Source organism: Chiloscyllium plagiosum, unplaced genomic scaffold (assembly GCF_037043375.1).
Source record: "Chiloscyllium plagiosum isolate Xiang-an unplaced genomic scaffold, Cpla_swu_hap1 HiC_scaffold_17, whole genome shotgun sequence".
Taxonomy (NCBI): Eukaryota; Metazoa; Chordata; class Chondrichthyes; order Orectolobiformes; family Hemiscylliidae; genus Chiloscyllium; species Chiloscyllium plagiosum.
In genome coordinates, this window is record NW_028270155.1 from 16,763,680 (window position 1) to 16,790,751 (window position 27,072).

A 27,072-nucleotide genomic window follows, 5' to 3' on the forward strand; every position below is an offset into this window, starting at 1 on the left:
CATGAGGGGTTTCTGACATTTGTTTGTTTCAAGTCCATCCATTTCCTTTCAGTACTCTGGTGCTTGGTGTTATCAGATAGCTAGTCATTTGCTGCCTTTTTCATCATGTGATGTTCTTCCTCTAAACACGGTGGCCAGAATTATTGTAGCATTCCAAATGTGGACAAACCAATAGCCTGAGGAGGGACAGAATCACATTCTTGTGTTTTGTCACCTACCTCAGGAATTATGAGTTTCACGATCTATTTTGCTTTACTTACAACTGTTGCAAACAATTGCTTCAATGGGATTCGAAAGGCATCTGGATGGGGACATGAATAGGAAGCGTTTGGAGGGATATTGGCCAAATGCTGGCAAATGTGACTAGACCAGTTTAGTAAATCTGGCTGACACGGATGAGTTTGACCGAAGGGTCTGTTTCTGTGCTGTACAACTCTATTTGAAGGTCCACCTGCCAATACCTCCAAGTTCCTTTACCTGTGTGATGTCCTGAAGATCATAATTTAAATTATGGTTCTAAAGTTTAATCTTCTTCCAAATCTGTGCGAGCCTGACTCCAACCAATCATGCTTTTGTCCAATTTTTTTTAAAAACAAAGCTATTTACTCTATCTTCCATGGAGCAGACACCTCATCACAAGGTTGACAACATTGCTCTTCAAGAGCAAATCCTTCTTAAAGACACATATCATCACAGTCTCTACCCCAATTTCTAAATGACTAAGGTACATCAGAAGTCTGAGGACAGATAGAATCCCTATTGTGTCGAAGCAGGCCATTCGGCCCATCAAGTTCACACCCACCCTCTAAACAGTCTTCCACCCAAACTCCATCCCTCTACTCTATCCCTGTATTTCCCATGGCTGACCCACCTAACCTACACATCCCTGGACACTATTGGCAATTTAGCATGGCCAATCCACCTAACATGCACAAATTCGGACTGAGGGAGAAACTGCAGCACCCAGAGGAAACCCATACAGATACGGGGAAACTGTGCAAACTCCACACAGGGAGTCACCCGAGGGTGGAATTGAACCTGAGTCTCTGGCACTAGGAGACAGCAATGCTAACTACTGAGCCACTGTGCTGCCCAGATCTTTGCAGTATCCCACAAGTTAACAATAAAATTCAATATCTCAGTCAAGCAGGCTCCAGGTCACTGGTGATACTTAACCAGTGTACAAAATTATCATACCGAAGGTTAACAGTGTTGTCATGAGTTTGGTTAAATCACTTCACCACCTGCTTGACAAATTGAATTGGAGGGATCAAATGATTACTGGGAACTGGGTGTTTTACTCATTAGCTCCAGAAAATGCTGCAAATCAACGGCTTGATGGGAAAAGTCACTCTGCCCAGAGAGGCTATAGGACATTTCTCAGTGCTAGGAGCTGCTCACCTGCATCTTTTTATCTGGTTAAATATCAAAATGCAAATTCAGGGGTCTCTGCCAACTCATGCCAAAGGTATTTATGTAAATGGGGATAGCGTGTACTGTATATTCCTAACTGGGAACTCGGATTCTACCAAAGCAGATTTTCATTAGCTTGGTTTAGAGGCTCTTAAAGATGGTGATGGGTTTCCACATGCATCATAGATCTGTATGGCTATAAACAAGATGCCCAGTCATATTTTTCTTTAAATGATCGTTTAAAAATTGAAATGCATTTTATAGAAAGAAATTTCTGCTACATAGCTTTTAGAAACATCAGAAAGTCATAAAAGAATTGAAATTCTGATGAAGAAAATTTGAAATTCAATGAAAATCTACTGGTCACAATTAAATGGTGATTCTTTTACAGCCCAAAATCAGAGCAGTGGTCCATGGTTTAGTACAATAGAAATAATGAAACACACCTCAGTAGGCAAGTTGAAATTTGTAGTTCTATTGAAAGTGCTTAAAGAAAAATACAAGCAGACAGATTCTAACTGCACCTAGACTCCCTCCTATCAAAGGGCAGGCAGGGATGTAGTATAGAGGAACCTCGATTATCCAAAGTACACTAGTAGGGAGCATTCCGTTCGGTTAATTGAATTCCAGATAATCAAATGCCGGATAACATAATTTAGCCAAGTATCGGGACCTTTGCGATCTTGCCAGATAATCCGATATTCAGATAATCGAATGCCGGATAATCGAGATTCCTCTGTAGGCCAAATGTCTTTCTTCTGTACTATCAGATTCCAATAATTTAATGTAATCTACTTGATAAAAATAGCTAATGAATTCAATTTAATCTACAGTTCCATTCTGTTGTACATTATAAAACAAACTACCATACTACAAATGTTTCCTTTCCATTTCGACAATAAATTGCAGAGATGTCTGTTGCACAATTTACATTCAACGATGTGAGTGATCACCTGAATTTTGCTATTGATGAAACACTAACTCCAGCTTCCTGTCAGTATCAAAAAGATTAGAATGATTATTGTTTAGGCTTTTGTCCAATAATTTTCTCCACGTCTTGACTAAGCCACAACTGCCTCAAGCGGTCCCTTATGGATTGACCAAAACTTGAGTCTTTTAATTTCCACGGTGGACAGGCTGGCATGGGCACTTTATTTGGTAATTATAAATTCTGGTAGGAGGAGTGCATTTAAGATGCACACCATGCTCTTCATCACAGAAGACACACAAAAAGCATGATAAAAGTTATACGACTACATAAATGAAGAACTCCTTAGTAGACATAGTTGCAGGTAGATTAGCATTGCAAAGAAAAGCCACAGCAAGACAGCCTGAAAATCAACCTTGTATAATACACAAACATGTAGAAAATGCTGGAAATAGTCAAAACATCAGACAACACGTGTTGAAAGAGAATTAAATTAATGATGGCCCACACAATGACCACCAACTTTCCACTAGGTGCAAGTGAGGACTACAGGTGCTGGAGATTAGAGTCAAGCACAGCAGGTCAGGCAGCATCCAAGGAGCAGGAGAATCCTGATGAAGGGTTTTGCCCAAAATGTCAATTCTCCTGCTCCTTGGATGCTGTCTGACCTGCTGTGCTTTTTCAGCACCAATTTTCCCCTAACCTACCCTAAACCTCACTCACTCATATCCTACGCTTCCACTGGCATCCTGCCACCTCACCTATCTTGCACATACAGTCCCTCAAGTATACTGACAAAGTGCCTTCAGGATCTTTAAAACTATTCCTGCAAAAGAGGGGCCAGGTTATAGCACAGTTCCATTCTGCTGCTGCCAGCATGGATTTCTGGATTGGATTGAACTGCTTTGACTGGGAAGGCTCCTCGTGCATTTGGCTGGACAGAAAATTCTTCTAAAACTAAATAGGTAATATAGTGTCTGATGTGGGTTGAAAATAAGGATTTTGACTTAGATTGGGAGTTTCGGACCAATGTTTGAGTTCATAACTCTTTGTCAGATTTAAGAAAGTTTGAGGTATATTAATATGATCGCAGATCAATATGATAAATTTAGATTATCGAATTTTAACTTCCATTATCTGACTGACATACCAGAGATATTGTACAGTCTAAAATGCTTTTTATAAATGGAAGAAACATGGACTTAAATTGTCAGATCTGCAGATTGAGATAAGTTTCTTGAGACTCAGATCAAATAAATGAACCACTCTGCACTGAAATTTCTATTTTCATTTAAAGACAATGAAACCAGCCAACTGAGTCAGCAACCAAGACATTTGCAAGTCCTATTTAATTGACAGTTGTATGATAACTTCACATATTAGGAGATGAAGGTCTCATGTGTAAGTTAACCAGCTTGGAAAAACAATGGTGTTAGACTCAAGAATACACAGTGAGCTTTATTTTGACATATACTTTTCAGCAGAGTCATAGTCATAGACACATACAGCATGGAAACAGACCCTTCAGTCCAAACTGTCCATGCTGACCAGATATCCCAACCCAATCTAGTCCCACCTGCCAGCACCTGGCCCATATCCCTCCAAACCCTTCTGTTCATATACCTATCCAAATGCCTCTGAAATATTGCAATTGTACCAGCCTCCACCACGTCCTCTGGCAGCTCATTCCATACACGTACCACCCTCTGTGTGAAAAAGTTGCCCCTTCAGTCTCTTTTATATCTTTCCCCTCTCACCCTAAACATATGCCCTCTAGGTCTGGAGTCCCCCATCCCAGGGAAAAGACATTGTCTATTTATCCTATCCATGCCCCTCATAATTTTGTAAACCTCTATAACGTCACCTCTCAGCCTCCAATGCTCCAAGGAAAACAGTTCCAGCCTGTTCAGCCTCTCCCTAAGCTCAAATCCTACAACACTGGCAACATCTTTGTAAATCTTTTCTGAACCCTTCCAAGTTTCACAACATCTTTCCGATGGGAAGGAGATCAGAATTGCACGCAATATTCCAACAGTGGCCTAACCAATGTCCTGTACGGCCGCAACATGATCTTCCAACTCCTGTACTCAATACTCTGACCAATAAGTCATGATTCGGAGATGCCAGTGTTGGGCTGGGGTGTACAAAGTTAAAAATCACACAACACCGGGTTATAGTCTAACAGGCTTAATTGGAAGCACACTAGCTTTCGGAGCGACGCTCCTTCATCAGGTGATTGTGGAGGGCTCGATCGAGCTCTGAAAGCTAGTGTGCTTCCAATTAAACCTGTTGGACTGTAACCTGGTGTTGTGTGATTTTTAACTCTGACCAATAAAGGAAAGCATACCAAACGCCTTCTTCACTATCCTATCTACCTACGACTCCACTTTCAATGAGCTATGAACCTGCACTCCGAGGTCTCTTTGTTCAGCAACATTCCCTAAGACTTTACCATTAAGTGTATAAGTCTTGGGACAATGACCATTCATTGAAAATTAAAGATATCTACATATTCTGCTCTTCCTGCAGATCTGAGTCAATAATGGTGGCCTCAATCCAATGATGTATGCCGCACCTCAGAAGATCTGTGCCAATGACATCATCACATCCCTTTCCTGTCACCACCAGTGCCAAGTAAGACTGCATAATGATTCCAGGTTTTTTTTATAATCTGCTTCACAGTTGTGTTCTTGGATAGACTCAAAGTCCTGACACGGGATCGCATGTTTGGTTCAGGACAAAAGCAAGCTCCTCAATCTGTAAAGCCTCAGGCCTCATACAAAAGTTCAAACAATATCGTCTGAGTGAACCCTATTTGATGCCACTGCCTTTATACAGCAATCTATATTAAAAGCTGCTTATTGGTTGTTTTCCCAAGCCTCAGAAGATGTCAGCTTTACAATGACTTTGAAAAGGACAGAGATTCTGTACTAATCTATCCCCACCACAAATGCCAAGACATCACTATCCCAGCAAACAAATGCGCTCCATTAGTCTATTCAGAAATTCTGTTTTCTTGGGAGTATCCTCTTCAACGCAACATGTTAGTTGATGAAATCACCTGTTGCCAGCCAGAAGCAAGCTCAACATTCAGTAGGCTCACTCACAGAAAGCATGGAGTTTGTTTTATAATGTAGTTCTCACATCACTGCTTTATGAGGGATGGTCAACCCACTGCCATGTCATAAAGCAAGAAGATCTGAAGCATCACTGGATTCGAAACGTTAACTCTGTTTTCTCTCTGCACGTTGCCAAACCTGCCAAATTTCTCCAGCAATTTCTGTTTTTGTTTGCTTCAGATCTCCAGCATTTGCAGCTCTTTGCTTTACTTTAGGTACATTCCACCTTCACTGCTTAAGATATTTCAACAAAGCGAACAACTGAACAAACACTAACAACAAAGTTATCCCAGGATACCACATAGCTCATATCTAGGATATGCTCTTCATACTTCAGTAATATTTTTACAGACTATTTTCATAGAATAATTGAGTTTACAGCCAATTATGTTCATGCAAGTCCCATTTTCTAACACCATATCTGCAGACTCTGCTTCAACTACCTTTTCAGAAAGAAGTGCAAAGACACATGATCCTCTGTGATGGAGAGACAGAACAACCTTTGTCCTTTCCAGTGATTGCAGTGGGGCGGCACGGTGGCTGAGTGGTTAGCACTGATGCCTCACTGTGCCAGGGTCCCAGGTTCGATTCCAGCCTTGGGCGACTGTTTGTGTGGAGTTTGCACATTCTCCCCGTGTCTGCATGAGTTTCCTCCAGGTACTCCGGTTTCCTACCACATTCCAAAGATGTGCAGGTCAGGGGAATTGGCCATGCTAAATTGTCCACAGGTGTTAGATGCATTCATCAGAGGGGAGTGGGTTACTCTTTGGAGGGTCGGTGTGGACTTGTTGGGCCGAAGGGCCTGTTTCCACACTGTAGGGAATCTAATCTAATCTAATTTAAACTAAGTCCTGTTCATGGCTACCAGCCAGCACAACGGCAGAAGTATGGTAAAGGCAGAGAGAGAAGGAATACATGTGAATGCTGGCCTGTGTCTGATTGTTCAACTGCAGCACATATATGTATATAAGAAAGAAACATTGAACTTAAATAAAGTGCAGTGTAAATCTGCATTAAAGTGAATAGAAGTAGGTATCTGTCATCCAGAACACTGTAAGCCAGAGGTTACTTATTGCAATTGAATTTGAACCTTGTCTCTGCTCCACATGTCTGTCATTCTAATTTCTTTTGTAATTATTTGCTTACGGGATGTCGATGTCACTGGCTGGGCCAGCATTTATTGCCCATCTCTAATTGTCCTTGAGAAGTTGGTGAAACTGCCTTCATGAACACTGCAATCCTTTGGGTGTAATATTGTAAGATGTCATGACAAACAGAATTTCACTGTCATTGGAATTAAATGAGTAACACTTGACAAATCAACATCATATTCTTATCTCTTTGTTACTGCGCCTCATCATTACCACAAATGTGCCATACATGTGTAGTTTCCTAAGAAATTGAGTAATTGTTAACATGTTTATTCAGCTTGAAACACATTTCTGTAATTACAATTAAATTATACTGATGCAAACCTAATTGATTTATAAATGTTCTTGCATTACAGCTAAGTAACAAACAACCTGTTTTGATTGAAAAGGTTAATAATTCCAGGTCTCTATAACTCTGGTTGAAAGCAGAAAATAATTAGGCTGTGCATTTTCTGAAGTTGTTTTTCAAGGTGCTGGGTGACTCTACACAGGTGATATTGAGCCCACATATTTCGGTTTAGGATTTCATAAAAATGTCACCAAGTATCAGAAATTGCAATGAAAAAGGCAGCATTGGTAGCTTGCAGGTTCAATTTCCTCCCTTCAATCCCTGAATTTCCAAGCAAATCCATGAGGGGGAGTATCAAAAATAGGTAAATTATGGAATAATAACCGATTCCCTTGGGTGTCTCTGGCAGCTTAAAGAATACGGAAATTGCTGGGAACAAATGCCAACATGTGGTCCCAGCAGCAGGTGCAGGCTGCTTCAGAAGAGTGTGGAAGAAAGCAATTCAATTCATTATTCAAAATAAATTGCAGATCAGTAGATTCTGGTGCATTGGTGCATCAACTCACCCCATCTTGGACCTCGCACCATTGAGGGCCAAGATGTAGATTTGGATTAAATTTTCATAACTCAAGTCCCTTAGCTTTGGATTCACAAAGGAAGAAATTTTAATTTAATGAGATGGGCATGCAGAAGGTTAAAGTGAACTTTCTTATAACACAACTTAAAACTCTTCAGTTGAACTTAATTTTCATTGGAGAAACAACCAACGGTAGTTATGATTCAAATATATTTCTATGTGTGAGGTACATCCAAATGTATTTTCCTACCTTAATATCATTTCCGTTATGATTATTTTCATAAAATACAAGCTCTTTTTGTCAAAAGGCAGTATTGACAGCAATGTGGCCACAAGGCAAGCACTCACAGAGCAAGTCTGAATACCTTTTGGTGCTGAGATCCCTGGAGCTCTATAGGACCAGATGCACAGTAGTCGCATCTCCCCGAGAAACAATAGTACTCTCTTTAAATTGGCAATCTAATGAAAATGTTTACAAAACTGCAGCAATAGGCACTGCAAAGAAAAGCGGCTGCATAGTGACTTTTATTTTTATTGCAACTGTATCATACAAATTTCCCCCGAGGAAAACTCAATCCTGAAGGAATGTAAGTTATATTAGAGCACTGTCCCATTAGTGTCTCTTCCTACTTTTCGTCGGTCTTTTGTATAGCAAATTGCAACAGACAAGAGCACTCCATTGCATAATAACAATATGATTTTAGAGTTTACATTTGTTGTCCCAATTAGCTAAGAATGTATTATTTAGTAACTACCTATAATCAACAAGCTCAGGGATGCTAAAATGCTGCTGCACTGACAATATGCAGTAACATTCTGTTCTGTTGTTTTTTCCATATAATGAAGAGGTTTCAGTGTTAAAGCTTCTTGAACAATGGTCACATTGCATTCTTTGTAACTTACAGAGAGGAAAGAAGCTATGGTGGAATACCAAAATATTTTCAAATATTCCTCCTTCTGACATCTGTTAGTTATTGACGCCATTTGTCAGAAAAACATCACTTTTGTGTATAATTTTACCTAATACAGAATTATCAGAAACAAAAATTACACCACCTCTGGAATAACACTCAAATATTGCTAGAGTCTAATGCTTCAACAAACGGTGAAAACACAATGTCCAAACAGCTCATTTTTGCAACTGAGAGTCTTGTTTGAATGTAAACAATGTGAAAATGATTTGTGATACATTTTGCCAATTTGAAATATAGAAATACTGTATTCTACACACAAAAAAAGTCTTTACACATAGCATGTTTCTTATTAATATATTTCTTCTTGAATTTTAAATTTTACATTGTATTCAGTTAATACAGTTCTATATTTGCCTGGGTCTTGGTGTTTTCTATTGTGATCCTTCTATTGTGTAGCTGGAGTAGTTCTGCAGTGTCAGTGGAGAGTGATGCTTGCATGGGACAAAGGATAAAACCAGTACAACAATACTCCAAACTCATTTGCAAGCATTCCTTCCGCACAGACAGTGTAGATCATGGAATCACGCCTTGTACTTGGAAGCAAAAATGACCATGAGAACTATAGGACCAGATGCACAGTAGTCACATCTCCCCGAGAAACAATAGTACTCTCTTTAAATTGGCAATCTAATGAAAATGTTTACAAAACTGCAGCAAAAGGTACTGCAAAGAAAAGCGGCTGCATAGTGACTTTTATTTTTATTGCAACTGTACCATACAAATTTCCCCCGAGGAAAACCTAGATATCCTAGAATTATGGATACTATTATCAAACCAAAGTTCCTGTTGGACAGCTAGTTTGAATCCTCATATCTTAGCGTCAAGCTTTAGTCCAAAGTAGTAAAATTTACTAACAGACTTATTAGTGGATATGGATTAACTTAGTGTAATGAAGGTGGAAACACTCACCCATTCGTCCAGTATCTTTTGTATGGCCACATTGCCTCGAGCTCGATTTCTGCAGGCAAGGACAACATGTGCTCCGTGCAAAGCTAAAGAGCGTGACGTCTCAAAACCTACCAAGAAAAACATCATTATTGCTTACATATGTGGTTGGGTGGGAGAAAATCCAGTTCCCAGATTTTCAATCATCTCTTCTTGGATAAGCAACAACTTTAGAAGGTTTGTATGGAGTTGCACAATCACAAGGCAGTGACTACATGAAGGCCCTGTCGTGCAACTTACCAGCTGTAGAATGATCTGCCAGGTAACTTTTACCAATAACAATGTCTAATTGCAAAAATGTTACCATACAAGCTGACTGAGTAAGTTTCTATGAAAATCAGTGGGCATATGTCAATTATTTCAAAATTAGTGATCATGATTATCTCATACAAGTACAATGTTTGTCATAAAATTAGTGCACGTGCTACACTTCCCACCTTTTATTCTGCTTATTTTGAATTTATGATTTTAATTTCCTTAATGTTGCAGCATTGGTTCCCATTTGCAAAGGAAATACAATACCCTAAGGGATAATACCAGACATGAAAACTCACCCACAAGTTATTATAAACCTTCTAATAAATGAGATGTGCTTCAGTACTATTTATTTCTATACTACTGACTGCCAGCTGTGCAATCTTTCCAGATATCTTTTCAGTCATTTTATGGCAAATGAGAGCAAATTCCTGCCAAAAACTAGCCAACTCTCACAGTAATAATTTGCTACAGCTTAAATGCAGTCTTCAGAAAGTTCAGCAGTGGCTGCTTATTTTCAATGTTTCGCTCATATCTTCCCAGTCCAATTGAAATTAGGGAAAAATTGCCTTTCAGTACCTTGGAAGTCATCCCAAAATTATTCAGCCCAACATGCGCAATGTCTCCTAACAGTTCAGTTCAACCAGGGTTTATGTGGCACAGAATCATTAAAAAATGTCTTAGAATCCACTCAAGATATAAAAGCCAGTGCAAGTGACATGGCTGTGATCCAGAACAATTCAATGGATATTTGATCCAGTTTTCCATTTAATGAGCCAATAATGGTTTCAAGTTAGCTTCTGGTTTCAGATTGCATTCAGATTAATAGTCTTTTTAAAAAATCCAACTATGAACTTCTGCTCAGACAATTCAAGACATATGTAACAATGGGAATCACTACATAGATTATTCCTCCTGGTTATGCTAACACAATAAGCATACCCAATCACACGGTGGCACAGTGGTTAGCACTGCTGCCTCACAGCGCCAGAAACCCGGGTTCAATTCCCGACTCAGGCGACTGACTGTGTGGAGTTTGCACATTCTCCCCGTGTCTGCGTGGGTTTCCTCCGGGTACTCCGGTTTCCTCCCACAGTCCAAAGATGTGCAGGTTAGGTGAATTGGCCATGCTAAATTGCCCGTAGTGTTAGGAAAAGGCGTAAATGTAGGTGAATGGGTGGGTTGCGCTTTGGCGGGTTGGTGTGGACTTGTTGGGCCGAAGGGCCTGTTTCCACACTGTAAGTAATCTAATCTAATCTAATCGTTACAATCTGTTTCTCCCCAACTTCAAATGAACATGTCTGGTTCAATCGATACTTCAGTTGATCTGGGATGTTGAAAAACCATTGATATTATATATATATATATATATATATTATATATATACACACACACACACCTCTCATCACACCTTTACCTGTTGCAAGCAAAGCATATTGATTATGTACTCTAGATGCTCAACGTTTATGGGAATATAATCTTGATGTCATCAATTGCAGTTTAACACCAGTGCAAGGACAGTAAATACTGCCATACAAGTGCATCAATTATTGTGCCTTCTTTATACAACAACCAAAGAAATCTTTTACACAAGGAAAGGTGCTGAAAGGTCCAGTAATTAACACAATATTGGCCCACAGAGCAGTTGGGAAGATTTTGGAAATAGAATACAACAACTTAAATAGATACGGCGGCTCAGAAGATTCTATCTCAAAATAGTGGGCAAGCATGCTCAATCTAGGGAATATTTCATTTTTGATTTGACAACTTTAATAAAGTGAAACTATTAAATACATAAATCTGCATCAAACTGAACTGTTATTAGACATTATGCATGAGAGGGCAACATTGAGCAAGGTGGAATGCACATTCAATGGACGGACAGGATGATGATATCTTGTGGAGGGACGATTTTGAAACCAAAATAACTAAATCTGATTCACAATGTGACCTATGCAACAGTGCTCTCATCAAACAGAATCAATATTAATCTGAAGAACTCTGCATCGGATACGAATGACAATGAATTTGATGATTTAGGAAATGTTTTAATTATAGTTAAAAGTGCCCTTGCAGAATGAATTAATTTAATAAACATGTTACATCCATTTAATTGCTATTATCGGAGCTATAATTTTTAAAAATTCATTCATGGGATGTGGAAAACACTGGTTAGCCAGCATTTATATCCCTAGTTGCCCTTGAGAAGGTGGTGGTGAGCTTTCACAGTTCAAAATCGCAAACCAGCCACACCTTTCCATAAAAGTTGACCACTGTTGTTAAGGTAGAGTAAATGTATTCATGAAAAGGTATCACAATGCTTTAACTGGAATTATCAGTGTGTTCTTCCTCAAATTTCAAATTGGCGAGCAACTATCATCAACATCAACTGCTCAAGTATTACACTTCATAGATAGTACAACCCACATATTTGGTAGGACTTCACAATTTAAAAGATCAAATTATAGACCTCTAGAATATTCAAGTGAAAATAGGTAAAATTCTAATTCTGTTATTACTGCATAGTCAAGTGTCAAACAGTTGTCCTCAAAAGAGAAAAAAACATTGTGCACAGTCTGTTTCTCTTAATCTGTCAGTAATGTTACAATAGCATAAAGGCTTTATGCATCATGTATATTAAAATACCTTGGGTTTAAAACACTGAACACTCTTTCCACTGAGTGCAAAATGATAGACCACTGATATTCTGCGTATATCAGGTAGAGTAGCAAATGATAAGTTAGTTGATAAACATTGCAAAAGGCAACCAATTCATTGTTGCATTTTTTCTGGATGACCAACTCAAGAATAAAATTGTGATACAACAGAACAAAAAACAATTATTCTAAACTGGCAAATCTCCAAAGTTGGACAACAGTGGATGGCCTGTAAGCAGCATCAGCACAGAAATAAATCGGCCGATTTCCGCGCAGGCAAAGGATCACTCCCTTCCAGCATGTTTCTTTGTGTGATGAAAAATAAATGTGTGGTGTCTTTGAACATTCACAGCACTCTGATATCTTCACAGGTTGGCACGCTCAAGTTGTAAAACAACTGGAAGAAGTGCTCGTAATTACAAGGCCCCTGACAAGTTTTGGAAGAGTGAGTATGGCCACAAAGTCAACAATTTTGCTTTTAAGCAAAATTCAGAATCAATTAAAACAGCAGACAAGTGAAATATATATCTTATTAATAAATGCAGTTGGAAGAATATGATCTTATTCATGGCTTATGGGCTGAAATCAAACATATTTGTGTACTTCCACTTCAAGATTGTACATTTAAAGTTTTCTTTGAACTCATTTTTGCATGCAGAATAATCAATTCTAAATAATGGAGAAAAATTCAAAAATAAAATGAAAACCCCCAAGTCCCACAGGACATCTCCACCTCCACCTCTGAGGAAGAAGCCAGACACCTTTCAGGAGAAGCGCTGGCAAGGCTGCTTCCTACACCGTCCATCAGCTCAGATACTGACACCTGGATAGTATTTTAGATAAATTAGAGTCAGGAGCAGAACTTCACAGAAGTACACAAGCAAGTGTAGGGCCATCAAGTAGGTTTGTCTGAGGCACTTGGAAAATTGACACAGATGTTATGGGACTGCACAGATGTTGTTTCTCCTCTGCTGCCTCAGACATGTAAGTTGCTGGCTGCTTCCACTGTTCGTTTGGCTGCTGTCATGGAGAGTCAGGTCCAGCAGTCTTAGTGCCTCCCGGATATGTGCACAGATTTGCATTCCATCTCTCCAGTCATGGGTGGCTCAGCACCAAGAGCAAGGCAACAGAGGGATGAGTGAGCATGACCTTATCCCAGGTGCCCCCTTACCAAGAAGGAGTCAGGGTGGTGTCAATGGGCACCCAGTCAGAGGAGGAATCATACAAGCCCTCCCTGATACTGACTCCCTGACTACCCAAAGCAACCAACTGTGTGTGCTCAATCTGCTGACAGCCAAATATCAGGCACTTCCCTCAAGAGGAGGCACACCAGACTCAAAATGTTAACTCTGCTTCTCTTCATAGATGCTGTCAGACCTGCTGTGTTTCTTCAGCACTTTCTCTTTTAATTTCAGCTGGCGTTGACTTACTGTGTTTAGGAATCCCCTGAGTGGAGGGTGCTTCCCTTGACTTGACTGTGAACTACCCTCCTTAGACTTTGAGACATAGCCATTTGGTTGAAGCACATGCAGTGTGTTTGCCATGTACATGGCTAGCACATAGGGCAAGTGTGGGATTGGTATACAGTGTCAGACAGCAATGTGCCACCCCTTTGACTGATCACTGCTGGAAACTATGACAAGCCTCTTGGCTTTGAGTTTGTGCTAAAGGTCAAGTCAATACACACACACTGTGAGCATTTAAACTTTGGCTGAGGAAGCAAAGCACAAATAGGCAAGACAATGCAAGGTAGGCAAAACAGGGATGCGATGAGAAACAAAACAAACGAGTAACCTTGAAACGGATTCTTGCCCAACCCTTGAATTAGGTGCCTGTCCCTGTACAAATAGTGGCCTGGCAGGTGCAAATGCACTCCAAAGTGCAGAACTGAAGTGCCACGAGACTGCAGTGAGGTTGGTACGAGTCTGATGCCCAGGTCCATGAACAGGGAACATGCGCACTCACTGCCCGTGAAGTGTGCCCTCAAACTCTGGTGACTGCTGTCCAAGACAGCGGACCTGAAGAGAAAGCAGCAAGTTGGAGTTGACAGGTAACTGTTTTAACTTTCATATTGGGAACTGTTGGCATCTGGTTTCCATCCAACGGGTGGGAGAATGGAAAATTGCATATTAATGACATGAAATTAGGAAATAATTAGATGTTATCGTTTAATATTTAATTCACGTCATCACATGGGATTCAGGATGAGCTTGCCAATTGGACACAAAATTGGCTTAACAGCAGGAGACAGAGAGTGGAGATGGAGGGTTGTTTTTCAGACAGGAGGCCTCTGGTCAGTGGTGTTCCACAGGTGCTGGGTCTACTTTTGTTTGTCATCCACATAAATGATTCAGATGAAAATACAGAGCGCATGGTTAGTAAATTTGCAGATGACATCAAAATTGGTGATTTAGTGGAGAGTGAAGAAGGATATCTAAGATTACAGTGAGATCTTGATCAACTGGGTAAATGGGCTAAGAAGTGGAGGATGGAGTTTAATTTGGATAAATACGAGGTATTAAATTTTGGTAAAATAAACAAGGGCGGAACTTATACCATTAAATGTAGGATCTGGGATAGTGCTATAGAACAGAAACACCAAGGGGTTCACATATATAAGTATGCATCACATGTAGATAGGGTGATTAAGAAGGCATTGAGCATGCTTGCCTGCATTGCTCAGGAGTTTAGACATTATGTTGGAGATGTACTGGACGCTGGTGAAGCCTCTTCTATTATAAGAAGGATATTATTAAGCTCGAGAGGGTCAGAAAAGATTTACCAGGATGTTGCCAGAAATTGACAGTTTGAGTTATAAGAAGAGGCTGGATAGGGTGAACCTTTTCTCACAGGAGAGTAGGAGTTTGAGGGGTAACCTTATACAGGTTTATAAAATCATGAAGGGTACGGATAGGTTGAATAGCAGGTGTTGTTTCATGGGGTTGAGGATTTCAAGACTTCGCGGCATATTTTTAAGGTGAGAGGAGAAAGATTTTTTTAAAAATGAGACACAACATTTTTACACTAAGTGGCTCGTATGTGGAATGAACTTCCACAGGGTGTGGGTACTGTTACAACATTGAAAAGATATTTGGACAAGTCCATAAATAGGAAAGGTTTGGAGTAATATGGGCCAGGTGCAGGCAGGTGCGATTAGTTTAGTTTGGGATTATGGTCAGCATGGATTGGTTGGACCAAAGGATCTGTTTCCATGCTGGATGACTCCGTGACTCAAGTAGGCCTCTCGCCACTCATTAGTGAGAATTTCATCTTGATGTTCAGCACTTGATAGGAAAATGAGACTTCTTACTCTCACCTGCCAGCAGTGGTAGTAGAGACAGAGACATTAGGGACATTTAAGCGACTGCTGGACAAGCACATGGACGGTAGTAAATTGAGGGGTGTGTAGGTTAGGTTGATCTCAGATTAAGATAAATGCTCGTCACAACATTGTAGGCTGAAAGGCCTGTACTGTACTATACTGTTCTATGTTATAACATCTAGAAGTTGCTCATTTACCAGCTCATATGATTTTTCCAACTTTCTCACCAGGGTCCAGGTGGCTCATTGCTGTAAATATTCCGTCTATTGAATATACTATAATGTAATGTCTGTGTAAATCCAACTCCTTCATTGCCAAACAGATTAATACATCCAATCCATTGAAGTCAGTGCTCTGAATGCTAGAGGTCCTCAACCAGAACTGAAGAAGAGTCATATCTGACTCAAGACATGAGCTCAGTTTCTCTCTCCACAGATGCTGCTGAGTTTCTCCAGCATTCTGTGTTTGTTTCAGACTTCCAGCATCCACAGCATTTTACTTCTGAGTGTGAAGTACAGTTCAATAATATGATCAACAACAATATGGAAAGATGGATTTACATTTACACTAGCTGCAGTGCCAATGTAGAATGAAATGTAGCATGTAGCAGAAAAAAATTGAGCAGGTTAGTTTAACATCATTTTGTTCTGCAGTCAGTTTAGTTTTGGGTTACAAACTGAACTTTCAACTTAAGTTTCATATCGAAGGAAAGCAGTGCAGGCTTTGCAACTGTTCTGATCTTGTGCCACGTGATTGCACTGAGACAATCAGAGTAAAAAACTGTGTTTCTAATTCAACCGACACTAATGGGATAAACAGCTCCTGGCTGCTGTGTATGTGAACGAAGTACAGGTATTTTCAAACGAAAAATCTTTGAACCGAAAGAAGATTCTGAAATTTTTATTTATATAATGCTGTCACAACCACCAGGCACCTCAAAGCACTTCACAGCTTAATGAAACAGCCTATTGGACAGCTTACTGTTGAAATCTAGGAATACAGAAACACAGGAGCCAATTTGCACACTTCAATTTCTTATCAACAAAGCTGTGATAATTACCAGATAATATGCTTAGTGGCGCTGGTGGTGGGATATACATTGGCCAGGCAATTTGGATAATTCCTTGCTCTTCTTGCAGATAGATCTTCAGTTAATGCCTTATCCAAAAGGTGGCATCTTGAACAATATGACACTCGCTCAGTACTGGACTGGATTGGCAACTTTGATCCCGAACATCCTATGTTGTTTATTAACACCAAAGAATTTGAGGTAGTCAGTGTCTTTATTTTTAAATGATTCATTCATTCATTTTGATAACACACTATTGGTTCTGTTTCAGGAAGGAGCATTGATTCACATAGTCTGACAAGCTCCTTTTATTCTCTTTTTGAGAAAGGGGAGCATTTTCCAATACACAACAGAGCTCAGATCACCATTCTACAGCCATTTTTTCCAGCCTTTGATGTCCAGTTTTAAGATAGAAAAGTATTACTTAGAAGTCCAAAACACATTGAAGTATAAAAACATAAGAAATAGGAGCAGGAGTAGGCTATTTGGCCCCTCAAGCCTGTCCCAGCATACAACGAGATCATGGCTGATCTGCCCCAGGCCTCAACTTCTCTTTTGTGCCAGCTCTTCAAAGCTCTCAACCTCTTGACCCCGCCTTAAATACTTGCAGTAATGAAATTCCTTTCCATCTCAGCCTCCCAGTATTCTGTTACTATGCCCTCTGGCTTGAGATTTATCTACTGTTAGAAACATCTTCTCAACATCTATTCTGGCAAGATTAGAGTGGTGCTGGAAAAGCACAGCAGGTCAGGCAGCATCCGAGGAGCAGGAAAATCGACGATTCGGGCAAAAGCTCTTCATCAGGAACCTGAAACATCAATTTTCCTGCTCCTTGGATGTTGCCTGACCTGTTGTGCTTTTCCAGTACCACTCTAATCTTGACTCTAATCTCCAGCATCTGCAGTACCCACTTCTGCCAAATATTCTGGCAATGTTACAATGTGATTACTCCTCATTCTTACAATGAATGGCAGATCAACAAGGGTGTCTGCATGCTGGGCAGGCTTGAGGGACCAAATGGCCTACTCTTTATCCTATTTCTAAGTTCTTATACTCCAATGTGCTATAGACTCTCAGCTAATACTTCTCTACTTTAAAACTAGACACCAAAGGTTGGAAAAGGCTGCACAAGGCATAATGTGTTTAGCTATGCTTGACAAGTTCAGGAATCAGCCTACTGAATCTCTTTTGAACAGTCTCCAATGCCTGTCTATCCGGGATTTAAATATGGGGACGAAAACTGTATGCAGTCCCCAGGTACAACCTCACCAACATCCTGTACACAGGAGCTCCTTGTTTTTAAACTCCAAACCCTAGCAATAAAGGCTAAAATTCTATTTGTATTCTAAATAACTTGCTACAATGCAAGCAAACATTTTGTGCTCATGTACGAGAGCACCATATCCTCCTGCACTGCATTATTTGTTGGAGTGTCTTTCAATTTAAATAATAGTCTTTGCACCTCAGACAGCGTTACCAACCGGAGATAACTTTGAGGTTAGTGAAAAATGAATTCCATTTCCTAGTTTTTTGCCCGTTCACCTGGCACGCTCAGCAGTGTGCCAGAGGTGATAAGAAAGAGTGAATTAAACACCTGTAACCTGGTCTAGCAACAGTATTTCAGTGGAGATTTGGATTTGCCCCTTGATGTCCAGCACAAACATTCATGGAATTCTATGTTATCAGCTACAAGATCAGTTTAGCAACAAATGCTCGTATTTTAGTTGCGGTGTTGTACAATTAAACAGTCAAAAGTAAAAATATCAAAAATCTCCATGTAGAAATGGGTTTCATAAACAATTAAAAAGCTTGATTTTATTACTAACAAATCCTTTGAAGTAGTGCATATTTTAGTTTTCAAACTGCATTCACAGGGTGGCCATTAATTGTGACTGCAGCACATACCCAAATGTACTACAGCTTTAAATGACAGCTAAAATTACTTTTTTTTCTCACTCACTCAAAACAAGGCTGCCAACATTTGGAATGCCTGACAAGAACTTTGGCGCTTGTACGAAAGAACCGTCTTTAAGCTTTAGACTCTACTCAACAGTCTAAAGAAACTATGACGACAATAGAAAGGAGTTTTTAAACATATTCATTAACTCAATTTGAAAATCGCTTCTGAAATGCTTGAGAAACTGTACTCTTCAGAGGATAGATGGTACTAGGAGTTAGGAGTGGGATCCATATTTCTCAAGTTCTCTCAGGGCCAAATATCAATTGATAGCATTAAACCAAACTATTAGCCCATTTGAAAGGTACACTCAGTCAGAAGGAGGAACGATGAATGTGAGGTAGGTAGAAGTAAATTACCTTAGTGTAATCCAGTGTCCATTTGGGATAATATCTCTGCCTTACAATCTTTTAGCATGCTTTTACTACTATGAACCCAACAGCATGCAACCCTCTCCCAAAATCGATTTTAAAAATCATGGTCTTTGTTGAAGCCTGGAGTTCACACACGACCAACAGGAAATCAGTCCTCTCATGAAAATGGTTAATTTCAGAGATAAATTCTGAAATAAGGAAATCGATCAATAACAGCTGAAGAAATTTAGGATTATAAAGGGATTAACGGAAATGATAAATACTTTTTTAGGCAAGGAAAATAATAGAATCGTCTTTGTAGGAGGGGTTTGCAGGTGAGGATTAAATGACATCCATCATTAAATATTCAGACACAGGTTATGGATGGAGCAGACAATTGGGTCAAATGTCTTTTATCTTTAATATTCACTTGATATCAGGCTCATAAAGCAATGCACCATAGGAATATAACCTAACAAAATAATGAATTCTTCCAGATAACAATTTATAAAGAAATTTACCACCCTCCATTTAACATAAAAAGGATAATTGAAGTGTTTAAACTGCCTTTACTTGAATGCTTTGTCAGAGCTAAGTTTGCTGAAACTCCTCCAATTTTCACCATGCTGCTTATGCAACTCAGTTGGCTTAGAAACAAATGGAAAAGGTCAGCATCTTATGGCCCTTGGCTGATTTCTTTTTCAATAATTAGCCAAAGTGCTTAGCTGGTAAGTAAAACATTATTCCTAATGAAACCATGATATTCTTCCATTTTCAATTCACTACAAAATATTCCCTAGAGTGGGAACATGTATGGTAAAAATAAAAGTTTAGACTTAATTTTTTCAAACACACTCATTTTAGCTGGCATTATAAATGTTTTACCATCTGTATCTGGATAATAAACATTTTTAAGTCAGTGTTAAGAATTTAACATAATTGTATAATAAAAAAATCACCTGTACATTTGACGTCCATTTCAATATAGCACTGGACCAATTATTTTAAAATAAATGAAACATGAAACAAAGAATTGCAGGTGAATTATCAAATGAACTAAAGAGTCTCAGAGTCACAGGAAACGATGGAGCACATTTTGCCCCTTAATCCTGTTCCACCATTAAACAAAACCATTGCTATACTGCGGCCTAATGCCAGATATGGATATTCTTTATTAACAGTGGTTAAAAAAATCTTACCGATCTTAGTTTTAAGATTAACATTTGATCTTGCTTTAAATACTATTTACAGAAGACAGCCCTAAACTACTTCTCATCCTTTGTTGAAGAATTTCCAAATTTCACTCCTGAAAAGTCTAACTTTTAGAATATACCCCTTGTCCCAGATTCCCCAACCAGCAGAAGTATTTTCAATTGTTTTCTACACTTCCTGATTATATTTTAATGATCTATGCTTCTATACCTATAAGTCTCTTTGCACTGTTTCTAAGTTCCCACTATTTAGAAAGTATGTTGTTCATGTATTGGGGTGGCACGGTAGCTCAATGGTTAACACTGCTGTCTCTGCGTCAAGGACCTGAGTTCGATTCCACCCTTAGTTGACTGGCTATGTGGAGTTTGCACATTCTTCCAGTGTCTGGGTCGGTGCTCAGTTTCTCCCCACAGTCCAAAGATGTGCAGTTTAGGTGGACTGACGATGGTAAATGCAGGGTTACAGGGATAGTGGAGTAGTTAGGTGGACAGGCAGGTAGTACTGAGGAAGTGGGGAGGCTGCAGAAAGATCTAGACAGTTTGGAAGAGTGGTCCAGGAAATGGCTGATGGAATTCAATGTGAGCAAATGCGAGGTCTTGCACTTTGGAAAAAAGAATACAAGCATGGACTACTTTCTAAACGGTGAGAAAATTCGTAAAGCCAAAGTACAGAGGGATCTGGGAGTGCTAGTTGAGGATTCTCTAAAGGTAAACATGCAGGTTGAGACCATGATTAAGAAAGCGAATGCAATGTTGTCAATTATCTCAAGAGGGTTGGAATATAAAAGCACTGTTGTGCTACTGAGACTTTATAAAGCTCTGGTTAGACCCCATTTGGAGTACTGTGTCCAGTTTTGGTCCCCACACCTCAGGAAGGACATACTGGCACTGGAGCGTGTCCAGCAGAGATTCACACGGATGATCCCTGGAATGGTAGGTCTAACATATGAGGAACGGCTGAGGATCCTGGGATTGTATTCATTGGAGTTTAGAAGATTAAGGGGAGATCTAATAGAAACTTACAAGATAATACATGGCTTGGAGAGGGTGGACGCTAGGAAATTGTTTCCGTTCGGTGAGACTAGGACCCGTAGACACAGCCTTAGAATTAGAGGGGGTAAATTCAGAACAGAAAAGCGGAGACATTTCTTCAGCCAGAGAGTGGTGGGCCTGTGGAATTCATTGCCACAGAGTGCAGTGGAGGCTGGGACGCTAAATGTCTTCAAGGCAGAAATTGATAAATTCTTGATGTCACAAGGAATTAAGGGCTACGGGGAGAATGCGGGTAAGTGGAGTTGAAATGCCCATCAGCCATGATTGAATGGCGGAGTGGACTCGATGGGCCGAATGGCCTTACTTCCGCTCCTATGTCTTATGGTCTTATTAGACTTGAAGATTTCAAGTGATGGGAATGTGACTATTTCCTTTGGCAACTTGTTCCATTGCGGGTTGTCCTTAGGAAGAAAGAACATTCATACACCATACTGTGTGTGGATGGCCACCTTGCATTTTTTATTATTGCTGGAGGACAGCAGGTATTTGTTTCTGTCAATTCCTGCCAGTCATAGAGATGTACAGCACAGAAACAGACCTTTCAGTCCAATTCATTCATGCCGACCAGATAACCTAAATTAATCTCGTCCCATTTGGCCCATATCCCTCTAAACCCTTCATATTCATATGCCATCCAGATGTCTTTTAAATGTTGTAATTGTACCAACTTCCACCACTTCCTCTGGCAGCTCATTTCATACACGCACCACCCTTTGCGTGAAAAGGTTGCCCCTTCAGCAACCTTCAATTCTTTTAAATCTTTGCCCTCTCACCGTAAACCCATGCCTTCTAGTTTTTGACTCAACTACTTTGTGCATTTACCCTATCCATGCCCCTCATGATTTTATAAACCTCTATAAGGTCACCCCTCATCTTCCGACCCTCTAGGGAAAACAGCCCCAGACTGTTCAACCTCTCCTTATAGCTCAACCCTGGCAACATCCTCATAATTCTTTTCAAGTTCCATATTTTGTATATGGACAGTCTGTTTTTTTTTCCGTCTTTCGCTGTTAAGAGAACCCAAGGATGGATAACCAAATGTTTGCCAGCAATTACTGATATTTGATGCTGTATTGCCAAAGTTTTCTGTTCAGAAATCAAGAAGCATGTTTATTATCTGCTGAATGTGGAATCCCCATGGAAGGTTATTTCTAAGAGGAACACCGAGATATGGTTGAATGTGGAACTTTAAACTATCTCTTTGTGATGCATGGGACACAGCATTTTTTGGCACTATATCTTGGAGGCATCAGCAATTTTGTTTTTAAATTCACTCATGGGATGCAGGCATTGCTGAATGGGCCAGCATTTATTGCCCAACCTTAGCTGCCCTTGAGATGGTGATGGTGAAGTGCCTTCTTGAACCCCTACAGTCCACAATTTGATACGTGGCTTTCTATATCTTCAAAGTGTTAACAAATACAGTAAATAGCTATGGTTCCAACACAGATTCTTGCAGGACACCACCTGCCACATCCTGTCGATTACAGTACATGATCATCCCTACTTCTTGTCTCCTGCCACTCAGTAACTTGTACTCAATTTCCACTAAAGTTTCCACTTTAGCCAACAAACTCTTGAGCAACATCTCCAAATTCTGTAAGTCCATCTAAATAATATTCATAACATTTCAGTTTGGAGTCCAGTATTATATAAACCAATAATACAAGCTTAACAAAATGTTAATCTGGATGAGTCCAGCATGATGTAGAGGTGCCGGTGTTGGACAAGGTCAAAAATCACGTGACTCTAGGTTATAATGCAATGGGTTTAATTGAAAACTCTAGGTTTCAGAGCACTGCTTCTTCGTCAGGTGTTAGAGAGAGAGGAAGGCCTTCGACACAGAATTTCTAAGGTCTTCCGCTCTCACTAACACCCGATGAAGTAGCACCACTCCGAAAGATAGTGCTTTCAAATAACCAGTTGGACTATAACCTGGTGTTTATTTTTGACCAAGTCGAATATGGGCAGCCTAAAGCACTTCACATGTTTTTGAGCCATAGTTGTACTGCTGCAGCTAATTTGTGGACAGCAAGATGCTACAAATGATGAAATAAAACTCTCAATTTGTTCTTCAATTGGTGCCTTAGAGAGCAAAATAGGGAGCATAACTCACTCAGTACTACACTGAAGTGTCAGCCTAGATTACATGCTTAAGTCTTGAATTGGGTTCATATCGTTAGCCCTAATTCACCTTGATTTGGTTATTGCAGGTTCATGACTTTTGAACCACATCATAGGCATCCTTCAACAAATGCACTTTCAAATCTCTTGCCCTTACTCGTACATGTGCAGAGAGTGAAAGGTACAGAAAAATTAATTTTAATATTATAGATTATCTCCTTTCAGACTTTATTCAATTATCAAAATTAAGCTGAACTACAGACTTAATTCTCCCAACTTCTAATGAACTATATACAGAAACACTCAAACCAATAAAGACAATTTGGTCCTTCTAGTAACTTCCAGAAATCAATAGCAGAATCCAAATCTTCATTTCCTAGGTGGTCAGTGATCTTAAATACCAAATACCTTTATCTGCAGTACTCCAAATCTGACCACTTGGTGGACATTATTCTGGGAAAATTGCTTTCAAAGTTCTGTTCATTGTTCCTGGAAACATAATACCTTAGCGATACAGAATCAAAAAGTGCGGCGCTCGTCATAATATCATCACTGTCTCATAGCATGTGACTTGAGGGTAATAGGAGAAAGTGAGGACTGCAGAGACTGGAGAGTTGGAGTTGATAAAGCGTGGCACTGGAAAAGGCACAGCAAGTCAGACCATACCAGAGTAGCAGGAGAGTTGACGTTTCGGACATAAGTCTGATGAAGGGATTATGCTCGAAACGTCGAATCTCCTGCTCCTCAGATGCTGCTTGACCTGCTGTGCTTTTCCAGTGCCACATTCTTCAACTCTGATTCTCCAGCATCTGCAGTCCTCACTTTCCGTTAGCAGAATTAGGTAAGAATTCCCACAATTTTAAGCTCTCAAATTTTTGAAAAGCATTAAGAATCATGATTTGATTCTTCACTGCAAGATTCTAAACTTAAATCAAAGAAACTCCTGGCAAACATGATAATTCTCCCACCATCTTCACATGCAGTTCTCGTCACTGTGTCTATATGCAGCTACTCAACAGTTCCAATGTCAAGAGTTCAACTGCACACTTAGTGCTTTCAAGTTTTCCTCCATAACTTATAAACTTAAATGTATATTTTAACAAAGTGGAACTTCTGTGACAATGCTGAGAGTTGTCTTGCAGGTGAAGTAGCTTTGTTAAATTGTGAACAAAATTGGTGGATAAATGATAAATAACTGGTTAGCTCTGAATTTAAAATTAATTTTCACCCTGCTCATAACACGCTAACATAATATACACTCATGGTTGGAATGTATAAGCGAGTATGGTTGCAAATGTTACATTTTCTCATTACCCACAAATTACATTAAATAAGAAACAAAGACTGAAATAATGGCTACTTTTCTTGTTCTGTTCAATTCCCAATAAGTCAATTGGGCACAAAAGCCATTTCAGTTTTTTTGTAAAAAAAACTAGCAGTTTATATTTCCAAAAGTTATTAGAATTCGGAATATAGCATCGTGTTTCTTGAAACACAGCATCAATCCAACCTCCTGCTTAATTCAGGAGAAAGTGAGGACTGCAGATGCTGGAGATCAGAGCTGAAAATGTGTTGCTGGAAAAGCGCAGCAGGTCAGGCAGCATCCAAGGAGCAGGAGAATCGACGTTCCGAGCATGAGCCCTTCCTGAAGACGGGCTCATGCCCGAAACGTCGATCCTCCTGCTCCTTGGATGCTGCCTGATATGCTGCGCTTTTCCAGCAACACATTTTCAGCTCCTGCTTAATTCATGCAAGTTCACAAACGATTTAAAGAATATAATGTGGTTCATCCTGCCTGCAGTGGGTCTGAGTTCACTGCAAACTATCTACTGGAACTCCATTTGTTTTGGGTTTTTTTCACCTGGATATTTTGATATATTAAAATGTAATATTTGTCTATTTCAATTGGATTCTCTCTTTATTCTTCACTGTAGTCCAGAATATAGCCATAACAAATTTGGTGACACTTCCATGTATATTTTATAGATATTTCCACCTAACCTGCACAGACATGTTGTAACACACCTCCAGTGCAGGTGGGACTTGAACCTGGGCTTTTTAGCTCAGAGGTAGGGACACTACCACTGTACCACAACAGCCCTGCAAATCTGTTATACCCTGTTAATGAAAGATCAGAAGTTACTTCCATGCCTTCCCCAGCCAGGCCACTGTACAATAGAAGACTACTTATAAGTTGGATATATTGGTGTTACAATGTAAGGTCAATGATGAGGTCGAAGTAAACGTTCTGGAAGCATAGGTTCAAACCCCATCATGGCATCTGATGGAATTGAAATCAAGTAGTTAAATCTGGAACAAAAACATAGTTTCCTGGTCCTCAATTCTAAGACTATCACTCAAGATGGTGGAAGAGGTGTTGATCAAATGACCTGCTTTGTTCTATATTTAGTGACTACATTTGAATGTAAAGTATTTAAATGAAGGAATGACTTTTTGTGAACTGCTTATCATGGCATCTAGTGTTCTGGATTCACCATTGATACTGGTCATTTAATGGCGAGCAAATGGCATGAGTAACTTTGATGGAAAGGTAAAGTTGTGAGAGTGATGGGCGGGCATTCATTTGTAAGGAGAAGGAGTGTGCACAAATGTTGCTATGCCAAGAATTCAAAGCTATAAACACACTTCTAAGGTGAGCCATGCCCGAGTGAGGGCATCTCTCAGGCTTCAGGCATCAACAGTACTCATCCTCCTCCTTCTCCTGACTCCAATAAAAGTAAGATAATTAGACACTGCAAATGTGAAATAAAACCAGAGAACACTGGCAGCAATTGTAGAAATAGAAAGAGTTAACATCTTGAGTTTGGTACTTCTCCTCTTCAGAACTGGAAAAGTTCTGAAGAAGAGTTAAACCAAGTTCAAAACGTTAACTCTGCTTCTCTCTCCACAGATTCTGCCAGACCTGTTGAGTTTCTCCATTTGCTTCTTCCAGCTCCAATTCTCTCCACAGCACTACGTTGCATTGAGTGCAGTACGGCACTATTATCCTGGAGACCCTTGTTGGGTGCAAATGCAAGCTCCTAAAGACCAGTCTAGGCAATGGAACCTTATTTTAAACAAGCAACAACTAGTTTTACTGTGGATCCCATGGTAACGCCTCCAGGTGTACCTTCTAAATAGTTCTTCCAATGGACTAATCAGCTAAATCTGAATGGGTATTCGTTGTAACCAGGAGCCAAATGCTGAGGCTGTCTGGTAGATCTAACAGCTGTAGAATTTGAGGCTACCCAAGGATGAATGCATCATGATAACTCCCTAGCTAAGTGATGCACAACGTGCATTTTCCTCATGCAGTTATGACATACCAGCTTTACATTAAAACTGATCTTTCTGGTTGACAAAAATACCTAATTGCCATGAACAAGGTACATATGTCTGGATCTGCGGAGAGCCCGCAAATGAAGCAGGGTGGTCAGACCTCTGGGTTTGACAAGTCTAATTCACCTCAACGTTGATGTCACTGGAAAGCCTGACAAGCAATGTGTCAGTGACCAGGATCGAAAGAAATTGAAGGTTGTGGTCACCAGAACAATCATAAGGATTGAGTGGGGTGGGGGGTCACTGCTCTTCTTGGGTTCAGATTTTCTTCTGAGAGACCACAGAGGTCTGCGCTCACCTGGCACCAAAGCTACACACAGCTCTGAAGACAGCTGC

General features: G+C 39.9%; 1 protein-coding gene across 8 annotated transcripts in view; it reads right to left on the bottom strand.

The window, feature by feature from the left end:
- wwox (WW domain containing oxidoreductase) overlaps positions 1-27,072 on the bottom strand; it is a 948,132-nt gene that overhangs the window by 861,957 nt on the left and 59,103 nt on the right. For all 8 annotated transcript variants that reach the window (XM_087995711.1, XM_043706562.2, XM_043706566.2 and 5 more), the window contains exon 5: positions 9,361-9,467. In XM_087995711.1, the coding sequence (XP_087851837.1) occupies positions 9,361-9,467 (107 nt within the window). The remainder of the gene's footprint in view (positions 1-9,360; positions 9,468-27,072) is intronic.